At 36.9% G+C, this 22,654-nt stretch overlaps 1 protein-coding gene across 2 annotated transcripts in view; it reads left to right on the top strand.

The window, feature by feature from the left end:
* GPR156 (G protein-coupled receptor 156) overlaps positions 1-22,654 on the top strand; it is a 109,564-nt gene that overhangs the window by 31,435 nt on the left and 55,475 nt on the right. For both annotated transcript variants that reach the window (XM_074301334.1, XM_074301333.1), the window contains 2 exons: positions 2,213-2,612; positions 6,559-6,695. In XM_074301334.1, the coding sequence (XP_074157435.1) occupies positions 2,517-2,612; positions 6,559-6,695 (233 nt within the window). In that variant the 5' untranslated portion in view covers positions 2,213-2,516. The remainder of the gene's footprint in view (positions 1-2,212; positions 2,613-6,558; positions 6,696-22,654) is intronic.

The raw sequence follows: 22,654 nt of genomic DNA, 5'->3' as shown, positions 1-22,654 counted from the left end.
AATTCAGCCCAATACTTTCATCTTTCAGGTTCTTTTTTGGATCCTAACTCCTATTAGCTCTTTATCTCAGCTTTGTGTCAGACCTGGATAAGTCCAGTCTTACCTGGACACCTTTACCAGATTTCCCTGCCTTCGGCATATTTCTTCTCCTATCCATCCTCTACACAGCTGCCAAAACAATTTTCCTATAGCACAAGTCCAACCATTTTAGTTTCCATCTCAAAAATTTATAGCAGCAATACATTTTTTCAAAAAATGATTTCTCTCTTTGGTATTCAAGAATCTTCTGTGTCATCTGAAAACATGACTGGCTTTTTTCCAAGTCACTGATAAAATTGCTAAACTGTTCAGCCTAAAGACATTTTATATCTTTGAATCTGGCCATTCAAGCAGTTCCAAGCTGCTCTGACACTGGCTTAGCAGCCACTTTATTCTTTCAGTGACTTGAAAATGCAGTTCATCGGGGCCAGGACAGGATGGTCATGTGAATTGAGGAAGCTGGGGTAAATTAAGGTTATGTGACTTGCCCAGTATCACACAGCTTAGTAAATGTCTGAAGCCAGTAAGCTTGTGGGTGATCTATATGCTTATATGACATAAATGCAGGAACAAGTAGGTCCCTATATGTACTTTAATTATGGTTCTGTTTGAATGGAGCCATTTACCAAGTATGATTAGAGTAGCAGCATAGGAAAAAGAGAGTTGCTTTTCCAGACTGTCAGGTGGCACACCCAGGATGTTTGCGATCCTTTCCTTCTCTATTCCACAAGGCAAAAACAAGGAGATGTCTGGCTCGAAGTTCTAGTTGCCATGGGAACTGTATTGCAGAATTTGTGACTGGTGCACAATTAAAATTTCAACCTGAATATGATGCTAGCAAATGGTATGGGTTTCTATGTTTATTTCATTTCACAGTCAGCACTTCTCCAGCCTGTAGAATGATTTAGCTGACCTTGATAGGGGATCAGGGACACATTTCCCCAGGGATTCCATTGTGGCGGGCTGCTAAATAATTCATCAATGCAGGAGAGGCCAGTGACCGCCCAGCATCTGGTGCTTCATTGTTCTTGCCCATGCACAAGGGACGCAGGGATGGCATTGTATGCCCTTCCCAAATATCCTGAGTTTCAATAGACCCTGTGCCCTACTGCTGATAAAAAGTTGATATCTTTGCCCTCACCCAATTCCCCTTCACCATCAAAAAGAATTTGCTAAGTCATTTGAAGACCACATGAAAGGAATGGCACCTGCTTTCAAAGTGACAGTAAAATTTGTGAGCTATTTTCCATATCTATAAATTATTTCTATAAAGGATTAGGAGTGCATTTACCTTCAGTCTGCTATGACTGTTGCTTTGTTATTTTCAGCCTTCCTGCTTCCCTTTAGTCAATGAAAGGGAAATATGAAAGAATGTCGCTGAGTTCTTTTCAGTCATTTTACAGCCATCCTGCTAGCGTCCTCTGACTGTTCATTCAGTTAGAATTCTTAGAATGCCCTAATTCATTTTTTTTCACCCAGCCAGCTTTTCTCTCTTCCATTATTTGAAGAACCAAAAAGCTAATCCAAGCACTCTGCCCAGATATAGCCACCTTGAGGACAAAGTCACCCCAATTTGGACAGGGAAAGTCACCAATCGGCATTGACTGAACAGAGAATTTCTTGGCAGTGCAAAGATTTTACTTTATTCTTAATGATCAAGAGAGAATATGAAGAAACTATCACATCCTTGTTTAATGGAACCTCTGCTTTTCATCATTCAACCCAAAGTCCCAGTGGCTTTTTTGGCTGATACAAAATAAGTTTGTAGCCCACTTAAACCTTCAGATCTTTTTTCTGTCTGTCCATGTCTCTCCCATCCTTCATCTTTTTTCTAATCTATTTTCTTGGAGAGCATGCCCTGTTTTTGTTTTGTTTTTTAACCATAATAGAAGCCATAAAAATACAGAGCTGAATAGAAACTATGGAACCGTCATACATTCAATGTAAATTGATATTTTATTTTTCCCAATTACATTTAAAAACTACAAATTCCAAATTCTCTCCCTCCCTTCCCATCCTCTCCCCACCATAGAGAAGGCTATACATGTCATAGGTTATACATGTGTAGTCATGCAAAGTACATTTCCACTTAGATTCAATTGTAAATATGAACTTCATCTCTCTATATAATATAGATATATAAAAGAATAATTTTTTCTTTGTTTCTTTGCAGGTTTAATGATGGGCGTCCCCTTGCCACTGGGGCAGTGTCTGCCACCTAGTGGCAAAAGAGAATCACCATCATGTTGACCAGTCCTCACAGTCCTAATGGTTAAACAGATGCATCAGTGCTTAGACATCTAGCAACAGTAAATTGGAGGGGATGCCAGAGTGATGAGGAAGAAAACTGGTGAAATGTTTCTACAAGATGAAGAAGCGGGACCTCTGGGTTTCCTTATGAAGAGACCTGAGCTGCAGTTGCATTTTGGTCAACCAAGCATGTGACTAATTCCACACTCAGAAAGGGATCTGATGCTATGGAGCCACCATTAAACTGCTCTGACCTGTGTCACCGTATCCCCAGTCAGGAACTGAACGACAGGTCCCTTCAGGATTTCTGTGGAACGGCTGTAGTAAGTTCATAGTGCCAAGGGAGCAGGTTATGTCTAATATGAATGGAGACCCTTCCCCATGGACCAAAGAAAAGGCTGAGGAGGAATAACTCAACCTCATTATCAAAGGGGATGCTGAGTCTGTCCAGTAGAGATCAGGACAGGCACAAGCATCAGCAGTCCCACCCATCAAATCTTGACTTTAAAACCTACATTCATTTAACTAGGGATCTCCTAGTGGAGAATGGACTTCTTATACTCGAAATGCAATTCAGGGGAGAAAAATTTGAGCAGATAGTATAAAACATAGAAATACACAGGGACATACAAATATGTATGCATAATTATATATGCCCAAAATACATTGGCATAGGGATAGTGATACAAATGTATATGGAGGCACATATGGACACATATCCAGTATACTTTAGTTCTCATATATGATATATGTATGTATGTATGTATGTATACACACATATACATAGCATCCACACAAGCACATGCTGTAAATACAGATCTGTGCCCTGGATGGAGCAGAGGAAATCCTGTAGGTCTTTTTTCCCTCACTTTATGAGGCTCAGAGAAGATTCACGGATTTTCCTTGTAGCATGGAACAATCACCATTGGATTGTATTATGCCTGGGCCAACAGCTTCAAACACTTTGATAGCAGTGAGACTACCATGGACTTGCAGGGCTGATGAGGGGATCTTAGAAAACTGTCACTGCCTGAGGTATGCAAGGATGAGGATCAAGGTTGCCAGGGGTGCCTTACTAACATAAACACTTCAATAATAGATTTCCCCTTCATTGTTCCTTAGATGGCTATTACACCCACCAAGCTGTATACAACCAGAAGAGTAGGAAAAGATGAGGAGATGGTGGGATATTGTATGGGAGACAGAATAATGCAATAGGTGGATAGTTGGAAGCTGGGAGCTGGATGGGAGAGGGTGTTTTTTGGGGGGTGTATGTGTGCATATGAGCGTCATTAGCAGAGCAATCACAGGATGTCATTGGGTTTTAAATCCACCTTGACCCTTCTCTTTGTTAAAGATTAAAAATCAGAATTCTCTAATCAGCTTAATGATAGTCATGGCACTTACTCCATCCAGTGTAAATTCAAGGTTAAGATCATTCTTTCTTAGGATCTATTTATTTAAGCTTTTACATCAGGGTAATGAACTTTTTTTCCTATTCAGAGTCTCTAGGAAAAAAATCAATCAAAGGTCACACACAAGTAAAAAGCTACTTACAGCTAATCCATTTGGTTGTTTTATTTTATTTTTTGAGGTGAACTGAACTCACCCATTAATTAAAAATAAAGGACATAAAATTTTATTTCAAAAATATCACCCAAAGTAAACATTATATATTATCTATAATTTCATTGAATGCTATGAACAGTTAGAGGAGACAAAAAGAGGGCTGAGAGAAGGATTATGAGAGAAAGAGTAAAGGAAGAATAGAAAACAAAAGGAAAAAGCTCAGCATTTTTTGCCTGTTGTTCCCTTCTCCTCACATTCACCTCCCTCAGCCCTATTCTGTGCCTTATTTTTAAAAGCCCTGTCAAAGCCCAATACATTTGCATTTATATTTTAAATTATCAATTAATAAGCATTTATTACTTAGTATGGGTCAAGTGATTGAAATACAAAAACTAAAGGAAAACTAGACTTTGTGCTCAAGAAGCTTACATTCAAATGGAAAGACTATAAATGTGTGTGCATACATATACATATGTGCAAACTTATACATATATGTGTACATACATACATTTGCATATGTACATATGTAAAATATTTATGCTATATATACATATGTAGGTACATGCAAAATATGTATAGAATATGTATGTAGAAGGGAAAGCTTTCATACATTTGCCATTGCATCATGGAAGCATGGGTTCATTGAACATCAAAATTAATGACCTATACTTGATCTTGGTCCAGATAAAGCTTGAGTTTTCAATCAGTCTTTTGTAACCCTGTGAAATCTGATTGGTTAGTAGGAAACTACAGTTGTAGTTTAGAGAAAGGAAATATCATTAGAGCTTGGAGTAATTAAAGACTGCATAGAAGAATGGAATTGAAGCTGGCCAAGATTTTTTTAAAATGCATTTTATTGATGACTTTTATCTTTATATATCAGAATTACCTCCCATCCCCTCCATATTAACCCTTTTCTTGTGACAAAGAAAAAATTAAGCAAAAGCAACCTATATATAGTAATCCAGTGTGCAATATATGTACAATTTGAGCGCACACACTTCTCTTCCACAAGAGAGGAGGTATGCTTTATTATCTCTTCTCCAGGATTTTCATTAATCCAAATAAGAACAGCTTAGATTTGAAGAGCCAGGTGGGAGGCAAGAGGACATGCCAGACAAGGGACATGAGCTAGAGTGTCCTAACACTTTTTGAGGGGTATAGAGTAAGGACAAAATTTGGGTCCAAGTCCTTAAATATATGACTTTGGGCAACTCACTTAATTTCTCAGCTTCACTTTCTTCATCTTTAAAATGGTGATAATTATAGCACCTAATCTACCCAACTCCCTGAGGTTATTTTAGGATAAAATAAGATCAAATTTGTAAAGTATTTTGCAAACCTTAACATGCTATGGGAAAACTAGCTGTTACTACTACTACTACTACTACTACCACTACAACAACCACTATTACTATTACCACAATGGTTACTATTACCACAACTACTACTACTATTATTACTATTACCACAACAACTACTACTACTAGTACTACTACCACCACCACAACTATTATTACTATCACAACTATCACAACTACTACTACTATTGCAAATATTACCAAAATTACTATTACTACTATAATTACTGTCCCTACTTCCACAACTATTACTACTATCACAACTATTAATACTATTATTATTTATTACCACCACCACCACTACTACTACTATTACTACTACCATAACTACTTTAGTACTACTACTACTACCACCACCACAACTACTATTACAACTACTACAACTATTTACTATCACAACTACCACTACTACTACTACTACTACTACTACTACTATTGCTACTACTATTACTACCCCTACTACCAAACTATTACTAATACTACTACCACAACTATTACTACTACCACAACTATTACTACTACTTCTACTACTATTCTACCTCTAATACTACAACTATTACTACTGCTACTACTACTACCCCGACTATTACTACTACTATTATTATTGCTACTACTACCAAAATTACCACTACTATTACTACTCTTACTACCACAACTACTACTACTACTACTACCACCCCAATAACACAACTATTACTACTACAACCCCAACTATTACTATTCCTACTACCACAACTATTACTAATACTAATACCACAACTATTACTACTACTACTATTGCTACTACTACCAAAATTACTATTACTACTACCACAACTATTAGTACTACTACTGCTACTACTATTGCTCCTACTACCAAAATTACTACTACTACTACTACTACTATTACTACCCCTACTACACAACTATTACTACTACTACTACTACTACTACTACTACTACTACTACTACTACCACATGACTTCACTATGAGAAGTACTTTGTTATTCTGAGAGGAGATAAGAACCAAACAGCTGATTTCAGAGGAAACTCTGAGAGGGGGAAAGTCCCTCTGCTTTGTGTAGGTTGGATCCAAGATTCATGTATTGCCCAGATTCATGTAGCCAGCGTGTGTCAATGGCTAGCTCTGAGCCGAGGCTCAAGGCCAGTTCCTCCTCACTGCCCCACCCCACCTCTCTGATAGCGCTTCACAATCTTTGGCCCAGGAGAGTGATGCTCTGTGTCCTGTCCCTGGCTCTGCCTCAGTGACATGCACCTCCCAAGTCTGGAGGAGTCAGCTTGCGTTCCCTCTGTGGAAGACCCTCTGTTCCTAACTGCTCTCCCTCATTCCCTCCCTCAGACCTCTTCCGACCTCGGCACAGAGCCCAGCTCTTCGTTGTCCTCTGTGCTCTTGGGCCTCGTATGGACTTCTCTCAGCGCCGGACTTCTTCTGGCACTCTTCTTTCTCATCTTCACAATCCGATGTAGGAACAACAGGTATGCAAGTTTCTCTTGCCGGTCTGTCTCCATTTATCAAATTACAAAGGTCATCAACAGTTCTCAGAACTACAGGCGGCTAGTTAGTAAGGATTAACGGAAATTTACTGCCGGGTTTGTCATGTAATTTCTTTTCTCTCCCTCCCTCCCTCTTAATATTCTTACTCTTAGGGTGGAGAAGAGAGATTTATTTATGTGAGCGTTTGGTTCTTGCTCTACAGGCATCATTAACTCAAAGTGAAGGGTGGAAAAAAATGCATTGAGCATTTAGGTCCCTGTGTGCATGTCAGTGTATTCACAAGAGAAATGGGAGCAGGTGGGGAAGAGAGAGATGATTTGCCATTTGAAAGGTGCTATTTACATTTAGGATTTCCTTTCAAGCTTCACATTTGGACTTTAAATTCTTGCTGTTGGACCAGGTTGCTATTGCACAGTCATTTCTGGCGTTGCCCCTCGGGGTAGAAGTATATTGTTCAGGCCTAAGACAGAGAGCCACAATTCAGTGCCAAAGTAACCATTCCGGAAGTAGGAGTAAGATGGAGAAAGAAAAGAAGGAAGGAGAGCTGAGGCAGCTGGATATGTATGGGGGAGGGGGTGGGAAGGAATGGGGTAGAAAAGCTATCTATGAATCACTCCAGCCATTGCCAGACAGCTTTTAAAAATTAACCCTTTGTCTGTCCTCCCCGGGACAAAGCCCAGTTTATTTTATGTGAAAAGTGTTCCCAAAGGAAAGCATTCTGTCTCCAACTGTGAAACTAATTTATGTTCTTCAAGTCCCCAAGGAACCTCTGCTGGCAGTCCTGGCTGCTGTTTCAAAGCAAAGAAAAAAAAAAAAAAGCAGAAGGAAATGATGAAGGGGAAACACAGGCAGAGTACTACAGAACAAGATGAGCCTTGAAGATGCTTTATATCTTACCTGATTTTTGTCAATATCATAACTAGACAAGGACCAATAATTGAGCAATCTTTAGCAATGCTGCAAGAATGAGTCTTAAAATACAAGGGTACATTTGAGAGTGCTTAAAGCCATTAATTGTAAAAGTTTATCTTATTACCTTAAAATGAAAACTGTGGTTAGAATAATGAAGTCAGTGAAGTCCATTATTAAATAGAAAATCAGTGGTATGCATAATCAAACTCGTATTTTTCTAGCTCTAAAATTCAATGAATCCTAAAGTTCATCTGCTCTCCATTTTATTGTTTTACAAAGAAACAGTCATTTATTTGCCCATTGCCATATTAATAAGAGGCAGACCTAAAATGTTATTTGATTCTAGCAGCCTTTCCAATGTACCATACTTACTTTCTTGCAAACAGCTAATATTGACTTTGAAGGGGGATTGGCAAGGCAATTGGAGTGATATGCCCAGGGTCATATGTCTAAAGTCACATTTGAACTCAGTTCTTCCTGACTCCAGGACCAACACTTTATTCATTGCACCATCTAGCTGCCCCTCTGTTGATTATTTTTTAAAACTAGTTTAAAAATCTCTAATATATCTTCCCAACTCAAGGGAACAGGAACATCCCTTCTCTGGGATCTCAGTGTTGAGTCCCACCTTACAAATTGATAAATAGAGGGGTTTAATTCATGTTGACATAATCCCTAGATTACTAGATTGTAGACAATTCCATTTTCTCCCTACCATACCTGCTTCTGAAACTTACTCATCAACCATCATTTCATTTGATTGTGTTATGAAGTAATTCACACCTTCCACCCCTACTCCCTCTCTTTAGGGGAAAGAGCAGAATCAATGTTTCCAAGTCAACTTTTTATCCTTAATTATTCTGCTCTAAAAGGTATTGGGAACATGCACCTTCTGTGACTTCTTATAAAGAGATCATGCTATGTTAGAGTTTTATTTTTAAAATATAATTTTCTAAATTTTATTTATAAAAATGTGCCAGATTTAGTAAAAAGCCAATACACAAGTTTTTTTTTCATTTTTAATGTACAATTTTGTCATATAAAAGACTAGAATATGGTTAGCATGATTTAAAATTTTTAATAAGGAATAAATTAGTAGATTAGAAAAGTTGATTCTATTTCTAAAGCTTCATTTCTCCATTTCTGTTGAAACTCAATAATTTAATATTTTAAAATATTCATCCTCTAGTTCTTCAAACACCTACAGTGGTAAATAAACAAAAACCAATTTTCCAAAGTTTAAGTTGACCAGAACATTCTACATAAACATTTAGGAAACTATCTCTTCAAGTAATAATGATAGTAATAGGCCAGCCTTATATATCACTTTATGGTTTACAAAATATTTTACAGACATTATTTCATTTGATTCCTACAATAACTCTGAAAGTTATTGTGTTTACCTGAGAGGTAAATGCTTTTATTATCCCCATTTTACATACATACATTTTACATTTTACATTTACAAATCTGAGGCACAGAAAGATTGTGACTTGCCCAGGGTCAAATTACTAATAAGGATCTAAGGTAGAATTTGAACTTGGGTCTTCTTGATGCTAAGTCCTATGCTCAAACCATTGTGCTACTTAGCTGTTTCAGAACTACATTCTGAAGGTCATTCACCTCTTGTCGAAAGCATTAGGGGGATACTATTTCTTTCCTTTTTTTTGGGTAAATTTTATATATGGGTATATATGTATATATGCCATATATATATATACTTTTAAAACATATTTGAGTTCCAAATTTTCTCCCTCCTTTCAGCCTTCCCATATCCTCCATCAAAAAGACAAACAAAATGATATCAGTTATACAGATGAATCATGCAAAACACATTTCCACATTAAGTACTTTGCAAAAGAAAAGAAAAAAGTATAAAGTAGGGAAATAGCACTTCAATTTGCACTCAGAGTTCATTGGTTCTCTCTCTGAAGGTGGACAGCACTTTTCATCATTAGTCCTTCAGAAATGTCTTAGATCATAGTACTGATTAGAGGTGCTAAGTCTTTCACAGTTGATCATCATTACAATATTACTGTTACTATGTACAGTGTTCTCCTGGTTCTGCTCGCTTCACTTTTCATCAGTTCATTTAAGTCTTCCCAGATTTTTCTAAAACCATATCCCATGTCATTTCTTATAGCACAATAGTATTTCATCACAATCATATACCACCTGTTCAGCCATTCCCCAGTTGATGAGCATCCTCTCTATTTCCAGTTCTTTGTCACCACAATAAGAGCTGCTGTGAATATTTGTGTACAAATAGGTCCTTTTCCTCTTTCTTTGGGAGAAAGAACTAGTACGGGAAGTGCTGAATCAATTTTTGAGCATAGTCCCAAATTATTCTACAGAATGGTTGGACCAATCCACAACTTCACCAACTACTTCAATAAGGAACCCACTATTTCTTTACTTAATACTCTCACTCACATTCTGTTCTCCATGTTTCCTTACTACCTTTCTTAGATTTTTTTCTTTAACCATTATGAAACTATAGAGAATGTAGAAATTTGCCCTTTCTATATACTTTTAAAAAATTATTTCCTCTACTTATATGTAAAGATAATGTTTAGCATTCTTTTTTAAAATTTTGAGTTCCAATTTTTCTCTTTCTCTCACCTCTCCTCTCCTGAAGACAATGTGTAATTTGATATAGATTATACATGTTCAGTCATGCAAAACGCCTACATATGTTTCAATGCAGTACCTAGATAATAACATAGATTAGATGACAATATAGAACTATGCATCTCTAGCACAAATATCATTTCATGGGAGTTTGGAGGACTAGGACCCAGAGTATAGCCCAATTCCTTGCTGCATTTGCTGGATCTTCAGATACCTTCAAAGACTGGAGAACCCAATTTTAATAGATACCTATTTCTGAAGATCCCAACGCTTTTTATTTCTATCTCATTCACTGACACATCTTCTACACATTGTCTGTTGTCCTTGCCTAAATAATCACTCCATCCAGTGCTAGTTTCTCTTACTATGCCTTAATTCTAGTGTTAAGAATATGTTTTAAAACTTTTTAAATAGTTCCAGAGAATGATGGAGTTTTTTCCCCAAACTCAGCTACATAGCTATATGTTCTTTTACTGATACTTTCGTCAATCCCTACCCTCAGCCTTTCCTACCCAATGCCTATCATCTTCTTGGAGAAGAGCAGGGGCCAAATCTGTATCGTTGACCTTGAAGAGGAAATTCACCTCATTTATTTACCTTCATTCTATACATGCTGTAACATTCTATAAATGTTGTTTTCTGCTAAAAGATTACAAATATTCAATATATTCATTGAGCTCCTATGAATGATTTTTTTAAGATTTAAGTTTATAAAATCTCACCTTCTGTAAGATGTTTTTCCTGATTTTTCTTAATGCTAGCATCTTCTCTCTGCAAATATTTATAATTTATCCTATATATTTCTTGTTTGAACATAGTTATTTGCCTTTAATCTCCCCTATTACACTGTGAGCTTAGAACAGTGCCTAGCACAGAGAAGGCACTTAATAAATTCTTGTTGACTTGGCTTGATCTGTCTGAAGTTTGGGTCATATGTATCATCCTAAGGGTAGAATACTGGGATTGAGCCTAGACTTGTAGCTTCTCCCAGTTTCAATACATTTTTAACCTTTTTTCTCCCAAAGGAGGTCTTTTTTAATCAAGCTGTTGAATTGCCTAAGGAAAATTGTTCCAGATTCCTCTCTCTCCTTATTGCCTTCCTACTCCCTGGAACTACAACAATCCAAGCTTTGCCATACTCTTCTTTATATGATACATTCCCCTATAAGTAGAGGTTGGAATTCAAAATCTTTTACTTTTTTTCCAGTAAATTTATTTATTTTTTTTAATACACAGCACTTTATGAATCACGTTGGGAGAGAAAAATCAGAGCAAAAGAGAAAAACCATGGGAGAGAGTTAAAAAAGAAAAGAAAAGAAATGAACATAATATGGGTTGATTTGCATTCAATCTTCTTAGTTATTTTTCTGGATGCAGATGGCATTTTCTGTCCAAAGTCTATTGGGATTGCTTTGTATCACTGAATTACTGAGAACTAAATTTTTCATAGTTAATCATCAGACATTTTTGATGTTATTGTGTACAATGTATTCCTGGTTCTGCTTGTTTCACTTAGTATCAGTTCCTATAAATCTTTCTAAATTCAGCTTGTTCCTCATTTCTATAGAACAATAATATTCCATTACCTTCATAAACCACCACTTGTTCAGCCATTCTCCAACTGATGGGCATCCACTCAGTTTCCAGTTTCTTGATACTACAAAAAATGCTGCTACAAACATTTTTGCACATATGGGTCCTTTTCTCTCCTGTATGATTTCCTTGGGATACAGACGCAGTATCAAAAATCTTTTCTAATGATATCTCTTTTTCAAGTTTTACCTAAGAATCCTTTGTATCTCATTTTTAAAATATATATTAACTTAAGAATTTAGCAATTATCAACAAATACAAACATATCAATTATGCAAACATAAATGACAAATAAAATTCAGGTAGTGGCTTGTCCTGATCTTCTAGCACTGGGATGGCCTACCTAAATTAGATAAGCTCGGTGTCATGTTCTCATGACTTGGTTATTTGTCCTTGGATTTCATCTCTAGTCTTTTGTCTGATATTGCAGTTTACCATTTACCTGGATAAACAGGTCAAACAACAACTCAGCAGTTGCTAATAGGAAGGGTTCCTCAGGTGGTCTTGAAGTTCATCATTTAGGGACTGCTCAGTGTCTCATGAATACTTCTTCCCAGTGCAAAGTGGCTTTCAAGTGCCTGAGCTTATTCTGGCATTCCAGTCACCTGGTATTCAGAAAGTAAGTAGCAGCATTCCTTGTCTCATTTAAATATCAATCAACAAGCATATATTAACCACCTACTATATTCCAGGCCCTGTTTATTATTTATTGGGCTTCCAAATATATAGAATGAAACAATCCCTACTCTCAATAGACTTACATTTTATGTCTCTCCAAACTTCATTGTTAGGATACTGATAATTCCTTAGTAAAAGGGCTGTTGTTATAGTGGTGATTGTTCTCCATTAACTCCACCATCAAGGTCAGACCACACCCTTTAGTTTACAAAGGATGGGGACTATCTCAGCCTGCAAAATAATCAATGTGCAAGGTTACATCTTAACACCAGATGGCACTATCTCCAAGACACCAGAGAATCCTACTTTCCCTGGAAAACAGATGGAGAAATGGTCTTTGGTACCTACAGAACATGAAGGATTCAGGAAACAGGCAAGATGACCTGTACTGGACAATTTTGTGGCTCCAAGGGTCCTACTAGAATTAGCCTCTGTAGCCCCTTCTAATTTGAAGAATCTGTAATTCAATATGTATGAGAGACATATTGGCTGTATCTCATCATGAAGAGATGATAAGAGATATGGCATAGTCTTTAACTCTTGCCAAAGTAACTGCATACTTATGGAGAAATGGCAGTAAGTTGGCACAAGTTACAGGGAGCAGAGAGAGACTGAGAGCCACCTCATCCTTATCCCTGAGAGATCTTCATCATAGAAAAGCATAGTATTTAGAACTAGAAAGAAACTAGAGCTTATATAGTCCAGTTAGTAGAAGAAACTGAGATCCAGGCATTTTGACCAAAGTCACAACAGATGGGAAATGGCAGGAGCTTGGATTTGAACCCATGTCCTCCAAATCCAGTACTTTTTCCTACATACCACAGCTGCCACCTGAGTCTTGCCCATGTTCCTTGTTATTTCTCTGCTTCCCAATCTTTGGTCATTCATTCCCATTATGAATCAGAATTCCAACCTCCCTTTGCTCCACCTTCCACAGAGCTGAGAGATACACTACTATGATATTTAATGCACTAAGAAGGGCATCGGCAGGTCTGTGTTCTTTATGCCTCCAGAGACCCTACCTGTGCATATTATTTCCCTCTTCCCATGCATAATGATGCTCAGACATTTTAAATATCACACCTCTCTGCTGGTTCTCTGCTGCTTTCCAGAGACCCTCCCCCCAGCTGTGGAAAGGGGGTGGGATCATCTTTCCTTTGTTTTGCCCATTTCTGAAATGATCAGGCTCTCACCACAGTCTAGGCCATCTATCATCATCAATAATGAATACTTGCTGAGCCAAACACCTACTGTGCTCAAGGAACTGTGGGAAATTTGATTAAAAAAACATAGTCCCTCTTTCCACCACTAATCCCTAAACACCTCTCCACTTACTTCAGTCCCCCCCCCAAAAAAAATTGTGAATTAAGTTATGGACAACATACCCAAAGTCCAATATGGTACAAAAATAAACCAATGCAGACAACACATTTTAAATTTTTTTATTTTGAAAAGGTTGTGCTTGATTGCAGGGACAGATGTGCTCTTTTCTTCATCATTATTCCAGGCCTGGTTTCTTCAAGATGAGAATCAAGTTGGGACTAAGAAAAGTGTTGGGGGGGGGGAAAGGGGGGAAAGATTGCTAGAAGGAAAGGAAAGTAATAACCATGGGGTTGGCAGGAGGCAGAATTGTTAACCAGCTGCACCCAGCATGGATCTCTGGGAGCCTTTCAATAATTCTTTGGAAACCCCTGTTTGAAAAATATGGATCTCAAGGGAAGGGGGAATGGAATAGCTGTTGTCATCATTATAATTATTGACCTAAAAAGGAATTGCAGCTGTCATTTGCTTATCTCTCTTCTAGAATCAAATGTGTAAAATGGTGATATAAATAAAGTAAACAGGTTGTTTTGATGATTATAATTAAGGGGTTTTGAAAATTCTTGGGAAATGGAACTCTCATCTTTTAAAATGGCCTTATATAGTCCCTAATAACAGTATTATCCCTATGTAAAATTAAAAATAAGCCTATTTTGCCTTCACTGCTCCTCCCCATCCTCTCCGATATCATTCCCATGTGTACCTAGTAATTCCATGTATACTATTCTATAGTTTACAAACCCACCTTTTGCTCCCATGTTAGAGTCCCAACCAGTCTACCCTGTAGGCCGTATCCCAGGATCCAGAGACACATTTCCAGCCCTTTCCTCTCCCTCAGTCAAACTAGACTTTTCTATCCCTCAAGTTCCTGTATTTATTTAGGAACATTTTATCAGGCCTGGGAACCCAGATTTAGAAGTGGGAGGGATCCTAAAAGATCTCTGATCCCATTCCTAGAGAGAGTGGAGAAACTTTCCTAAGATCGCTAGATATTAAGAACCAGAGGTGAAATTTGAACCTTGGTCCCTGGGCTCCAAGAACAGTGCTCTTTACTCTGTATTTTGCTACCTCACCAATTCACTTTGATGTGTCAGTAGCTGATAAGGGCATATATTCTTTGCTGAACCAAAGATTTTTTATCTTAAAAGAGTATGCTTTAAAAAGATCAAGTGCATGAATCACTAATGGATTGTGGATTTTCAGGTACCATACCAAGATAAGAAAAAGATCTGGGGGCAGGGAAGCTTCTCTCCATCTCCACATGTACCTTGTATTGCTGCCTATTCTGCTGTAAGACCAATCCTGACAGCCCAGGGAAAGTGAAAGACATGGAGATTAGCAGGGACTGCAGAGAAGCTGGGCAGGAGCTAATGCGTGCCTGCTGATTCCCTCTCTCATCCACCAACTCTAGAAAGTGGAAAGGGGCTAAGGGGTTTATTGTTGCTTAGTTGTCCCTGGTGAAGAATCATAGAATATTATATCCAAAAGGGATGTTACACACATGTAAAATGTATGGGATTACCTGCCATGGGGGGAGGGAGTGGAGGGAGGGAGGGGATAATTTGGAAAAATGAATAAAAAATAAATAAAAAATAAAAAAATAAAAAACAAAAGGGATGTTACAGATTGTGAAAGATACTTCATTTTGCAAACAAGGAAACTAAAGTGCAGGGAAATAGAGGACTTTGGATCATAAGTTTAGAGATGAAAGGCATGTGAAAAAGATCATCTAGCCCAACCCTCTCATTTTACAGCTCAAGAAACAGGTTCACAAAAGTCAAATGACTTGTGTAAGATGATAGCTGATCAATGGAAATTCAGAACTAGAACTCAGCTCTGCTATCTCCCAGGTCAGGGCTTTTTCTTACAATTACAGGATACTTGTGACCTCTGACTTAACTTATTTATAGATTAAAATAAATAAAACTGACAGTGTTATCTTCTGACCATGTCACCACCTTCTCTGTCCCATTCCTCATAAATTCTTCTATCTCCCAATCATCTCCAGGATCAGGATCCTCTGGAATCCAAAACCCTTCCTAACCTTCCCTTCTCTTTTCCACCTTTCTACTCTCTTTTCAATCTTTGTACACCTCACAATTAGAAATGATCTTCGACCCAGTGACACTGACCTTCTTGCTGTTCCTCAAACACAACATTCCTAACTAAGCATTTTTCACTGGCTGTCCCTCAAGTCTGGAATATTCTCCTTCCTTTTCCCTTCAAGTCCTAAAAAAAATACCACCTTTTACAAGAAGCCTTTCCCAATCTCTCTTAATTTTAATGCCTTTCTTCTCTTATTTACTTACAATTTATATAGCTTCTTTGCACATAGTATTTGCATGTTACCTTCCCATTATGTTGTGAATTTCTCCAGAGTAAAGACTTTTATCTTTCTTTGTATCCTCAAAGCTTAACATGGTACTTGGCACATAATAAGTAATTAATAAATCTTTATTGACTGTCTGACAAGAGCCATTCTCTAATAGATTAAATAGTCAAAGGACATGAACAAGTAGTTTTCAAAAGAAGAAATCCAAGCTAACAATAACAATATGAAATGATGTTCAAACTTACTAATAAGAAAAAAGGATAAAGAAAATAATTCTGAACTTCACTTTATATCCATCAGGCTGACAAAGATGACCAGAGGAAAATGGAGGAGTTATAGGAAGTCAGGCACACTGATGATTTATTGGTGGAACTATAGATTGGTTTATTCATTCTGTAAATCATACTTCCAGAATCATTAAATGGTATATGTCCTTTGACATAGAGTTACCCTTAGTAGGCATATGATCCAAAGTACGAAAGGATCCCATATATAACCAAATATATGTATGTGTGTGTCTGTAGATATATAGAATACTGCACATATACATGTATATATGCACATATATCTATCCACATACCTAGTATATTTGTATAGAGTATATAAGAATATAGGTGTATATATCTCCTCATATATATATATATATATATACACACACATACATGTGTATATATCCACCCACATACACATGTGTGCTTATAAATTAATACAAGTATACATGCATAGAAATAGATAGATATATGGATATATAGAAAGTTGTAGCAAAGAATTAGAAATAAAGCAAGTGCCAATCACTGGGGAATAGCTGATGATAAATGATGAGCATAACAGATTCAGAGAAACCTGGGAAGACTCATGTGAATTGATAAGAGTCAAGTGAGCAGAATAATTTATGCAATGACTACAATAATGTAAAGGAAAGCATAGTGAAAGACTGAAGACCTGTGAGCAGTGCAATAACCAATCATGACTTCACAAGACTGATGATAAAAAATTCTTACATCTTGGCAGAAAGGTGATAGGCTAGGGGAGCAGAATGAAATGTATGTTTTAAAACACAGCCAGTGTGTTAACTTGTTTTGCTTAACTATACTCATTACTAGATAGGGTTTCTATTTTGAAAAAGGAGTTGACAGGTATTGATAGTGATGCCAAAAAAGAAAAACAAAAGAGCATCAATTAAAAAATGCACAGAAAAGAAGGAAGTTTGGAAGCAGACACAGAAAAAATTGCTAATATTCTGTTAAATTTACTACATACCTAAAAAAAAAGAAACCTATCCCTAATAGGAGTTCACAATCATACACAATTCTCTTAACCTCTGAAATATTCATATTTGTTGATTTGTGGTATTTATAATTTTTAAAAAAAAACTTTTAGAAAGTAGAAGTTGGCTTGCCTAATGTGACAGTAGTCTCCTTCAAATCTTTAGTATGACTCTTTGATCCATGGAGGCGAGTCCCAGAGCTGTCAGTGAGACAGAGGCAACAGACCCTAGAGGAGGCAGAATATTTCTCTCCAGGGAGTCAAGATGCAGTTGACTCTGGGAGGGAATATGAGAAGAGAGCAGAAAGACATTTGCCTATTCCCCACCCCCATGCATACAACTAGAGCACATTTCCATCTGTCTGCTGGATGAGTCCATCTGGATGCTCTTCAGTTTACCACCTCAGACCCAACATATTCACCACCAGACTTTTCTTCACTTCCAAACCTGCCCCTTTTCCTATTATTTCCGTTTCTCTAAATGCAACACCATCCTCTCAGTCTTGAAGTCATCTTTGATTCCTGTTTCTCCCTAACTCCCTAATATTTAATGAATCACCAATTTTTTCTCCAAAATAGCTCTTGCAGCAGCCTCTTTCTTTGTACTCCCACAAGCCTAGTCTAGCTCTTCATTACTTTTCACCTGAAATCTTATTCAGTCTCAGAACTGTTAGGGACGTCAGAAGTCATCCAATCTAACTCTCAACTAAAGCATAAATGATCCCTTTTACAATATATCTGCCAAGTGCTGACTTTTTATGTGAAGACTCCAGTATTGGAAGCTCACTATTTGATAGAACAGTCCATTTCAGTTTGAGAGAATTTAACTTTTGCCAAATTTTTCATTCTATTTTGCCTATTTCCATGTATTGGACTATTGGAATAATAGTCCTACCCATTCTGTTTTCCTTTAATCTTTTCCTGCTCTGGCTCTATTATGAGCCTGCCAGGATAATTTTCTTAGTACAGAGCACTGAGCAAGTCACTTTTTTGCTCAAAAACCCTTACTGATTCTCCATTGTCTTCTTATTCTGGAATTTAACATCCTCCATAATCTCTTTTCTAGGCTTTCTTACTTTATCCCCTTTAATTTACATAATTTACCTTATTACTTTATAATCCACTGCTTGACAGTCCCTGGCTTTATTGTGCTCTCATTTGCCTCCAAGCCTTTGCTCACTTTATCCAATGTACTTGACTGCTCTTGCTCCTCTTAGTTCTTATTCCTCTAAATCCCTTTCACTTCAAGATTAGATCAATATTCTATAGGGACTGAGGAAGAGGAGGACACTGAGAAATTTCTTTCTGACTATCCAACATCTAAGTATAGCATCTGTTTGTAGGAAGCATGGCATGGTGCTGCTAAACCTATAAAGGCCTCTCTTTTCTCCTATTGAAATATTTCCATTTTAATATTTTTCAACACAGATTCGTCCTCTCCCATGGAGTATTCCTACATGGAGTATTTGTTCTGCTAGAAATATTGATTCTTCCCTCCTTGACTCTCACAGAATTTTATTTAAACTTTTTCTATACACTTATAATGCTCTAATTGCTATTATAATTATTATGTCTTATCTCCCCTTACCAGCTCTTTGAGGACAGGGAATATTTCTAACTTTCATGTTGGTATCTTTAGCATCCAGTATAATACCTTCCTTACGCAGAACAGGTAACAAATAAATATTCAGTGAAAATTAGAAAGGAAAATAGGAAAAAAAATTCATTAGTTGAAGTTACTAGAGTCAGAGTTGGGTCAGGAATGGAAGCCAGAAGTACATATAGAAGAACTAAATATATGGATGAAAACCCAATCATTCAGATATTTCTACTCACATAAAAATTTCTAGTTACTTCCAAACAGGTATCTATATTGGTCAAAATATTTTCATAATATTTTTGTAAATAGTTTTACAAATATTTAGACTATTTGTAATAATCTATTATAGATTATTTTTGTAAACATAACTTACTACTAAAATTGCCTTTAACTTGGGTATTAATAAGGTTAGACCACAATCTAATATTATTATAATATATGATTATCATATTATAATATTGATGAGGTTAGTAGTAGTCAGAGAGTTGTTAAAATCTCCTTTTGGTCAGTGCAGGTTCTTTGTGAAGGAACTCACAAACCCAAAATATTAATTGGCAAAAATGGAAGTTTATTGTTGGATAGGAAGCCAGTTTTGCTAAGAGACTGATTTCTATAGTGGCAAAATCCTATTAGGGAAATGGAGGCTGGCACTGAGAAGAGAATGCCTTCTCAGTGGGCAGGGTCCTAGAAGCAGAGCAAGCTGCTTTGGATCTCCTGCAAAGAAATGAGTAAAAGGAAATCTATTTTATGTGTGGCTCTCAGAAGGGGCAGGGCTGAGCTGGGGCAGCCTGAGCTGATCAGACCAGGATTTCTCAATTGAATGAGATTTTAGAATTTCCTGAATAAGGATGTAACTTTTTCAAAAGATCAATGGGAGTTGATTTGCCCTTGAATAGTGCTGCTTCTCTCATCCTGGGAGGATGGGCCCTCTCTCTCTAGACTCTTTGGAGCTTGGAGAGCCTGATTTCTTCTTCAAAGGGAACATAGTTTCAGAATGATAATTTTAAAGGGAACACAGTTTTACTTCCCCTTCAATATTATTAAATATAATATTTAATTTAATATAATATTATGATGATGTTATTGTCATATTCTATATTAGTATAGAATATAATAATATTATTACAATATTCTAAGATTAGAATAACTTAATATTAACCAGTTCCTGATCCTGTGTTGTAGTGGTGATATGGAAAAAGCACTGGACTTATAGTCCAAAAGCTTAGCTTCTACCTGAGTGATATTTACTAGTGATGGGATCTTAGGCAAATCTCTTCCCTCTTTGGACCTCAGTTTTGTCATCTATGAAGTGGGAGCATTATCTAGATCTCAGAAAGATGTGAAAATCAAAAGAGATAATGACCACAAGGTGTTTTACAAAGCTTAGAGCCTTCATAATGGAAGTTATTTTATCAACATGATCCCTATGGCACAATTTTCCCAGTCCAAGACATCCTTTCAGTACTTTGCCATTATTGTGTGAGGGAAAAGGTGTTAGCACAATGTGTCTGGTGGGGGGAAGGGAATTTCCATAATGATGCTAATCTATGCACAGTGACCTTTGTTTCTATTTGACTGTGCAGATGCAGGGATTAATCATTGTCACTTGGAAAGGCCGCTGTGGTTTCTCACAGCCTGCTGCCTCTTCTCTGCCCCATGAAAGATCTTTTGCTGCCTTCTTGTTAGCAGGGAAAACAGGCTTGTTTTCTTGAGCAATAGTAATTAGTGTAGCTTATCTGTAGGGGTGCTTTTCTGAGGAAAAAAACCTATGCGATGCTGTTCCAGTTACTGTATTTTGTGCTTTTAAATAAGTTAGGTCTCATATGTGTAGCATCCACTAAATTGTAAACTCAATGAGGGCAGGATTTGAGTTTATTAATTCAGTGGTAGCAAGGCTGGGATTGGAGGCAAAAGATCTTCAAATTCAAATCTTGGCTCTTGCGCAAGTAGAAACCAGCCTTTGTGAGCCTCAATTCCCTTGTTGATAACAATGAGGTGACCTTTAAAATTATTTTCTTTCTTGAAAACTATTTCCTGTGTTCTCCAATAACTAGCATATAAGTGCCTTATTAAAAAAAAAAAAAAAGTTAAAGGTAATTGAAAGAGAGCAAGAAAGAGCAGTGAGATCAAGTAATGAACTCCTCATGTTTAAAAACCCAGAGGAAGGGGGTCTAGGAACACACAAGCTGCTGCCCCCAGCTCTATCAGTGACTGGCAGGAAAGCAGCTGTAAGAGCAAACAGCTAGATGGCCCCTGGGCACAGACAGCAACCTCAGGACCCAGGCACTGCAACAAAATGCACATTTTTGTTCTGTGAAGACAGTTGACTTTAAAATAAATGAGAAGAACCTGCCTGGGGTAATTGTACAATTATCCTTTCCACATGAAGGGGATTAGAGGCCTGACTCTACCCCCTCCCCCAACTACAACATCTTGTAAAAAAAAATTTGGCCCTCCCTTTGTATCAGAAAATAAATCTGAATTTTTTTTTTTCTTTTATGGTATAGCATCTTATTGTAAGACTTGAGGTAAGTATTTGGTTATTGAATCTGTGTCATATGCTTGCTTTTAAATGTTGTCTGCAGCTCCACAAAAATCCCCAAAAAATTCCCCTTTAATTTCTTACACTAACCTGTAATTCTCAAAACTGTGATAAGGAAAGTTTCAATGTGGAAGGGATAACTGAATTGGGCCAAGGTCAGTCTGGGCAACTCATCCAGTTTGCTTCTTATTCTAATATGTCTGCATCTTTCAAACACCGAATATAGCAAATTCAATGAATGTCTTAGAAAGGAAAGCTCAGTTTTTTCTAAGCTTCAGTTTCCCTATCTGTAAAATAGGAATAATAATACACTAAGAGGCACTATGGAATGATGGATAGAGATAGGGGCAGCAAGGTGGCACAAGGGGAAAAGTGTTAAGCCCATAGTCAGGAACAGACAAGTTCAAATTTGGCCTCAGACACTTATAAGCTGTATGACCCTGAGCAAGTCACCTATTCTGTTTGTTTTAGGTTTCTCAACTATAAAATGGTGATTATTATAACGTCAACCATCCAAGGTTGTCACGAGTCTCGAAGGAGATGATATTCATAAAATACTTAACACAGTCCTTGAACATCATGAGTTCTTAATAAATGTTTGTTTCCTTCCTCAGAATCAGAATGACCATGTAGCACTTCTGACACCAAGTAATTCCTTCTGGTCAAAATTCTTAATCTCTCAGTGCTCTAAACAATTCCCTGTGAGTAAAAGGTGTGAAAAAGATAGCAACCTGTATGGCAGAGGGGATTTTCTCAGATAAGATTTCCCTATTCTCATCAGATCAGTGGTCTAATTTTATATCCTATAAAGGGATGATTTATTTCCAAAGAATCAGAAAAAAAATATGCCCATGATCATAATTTAGAGATGCCTACCTTTGAAAACCACTTGTTTTTATGTATTTATATATTATCTAATGTATCTATGTATATATATTATCTATTTATATTTATCTATTTATTAAATATGTTTAAATTTAAATATAAATTAAATATTTATATATGTACATGCATATATAAATACATTATCTAATGGATTTATGTAATGTTGTACATTGTAATTACA

The sequence above is a fragment of the Sminthopsis crassicaudata genome, chromosome 3 (genome assembly GCF_048593235.1).
Source record: "Sminthopsis crassicaudata isolate SCR6 chromosome 3, ASM4859323v1, whole genome shotgun sequence".
Taxonomy (NCBI): domain Eukaryota; kingdom Metazoa; phylum Chordata; class Mammalia; order Dasyuromorphia; family Dasyuridae; genus Sminthopsis; species Sminthopsis crassicaudata.
This window is presented reverse-complemented; position numbering and strand designations above follow the sequence as displayed.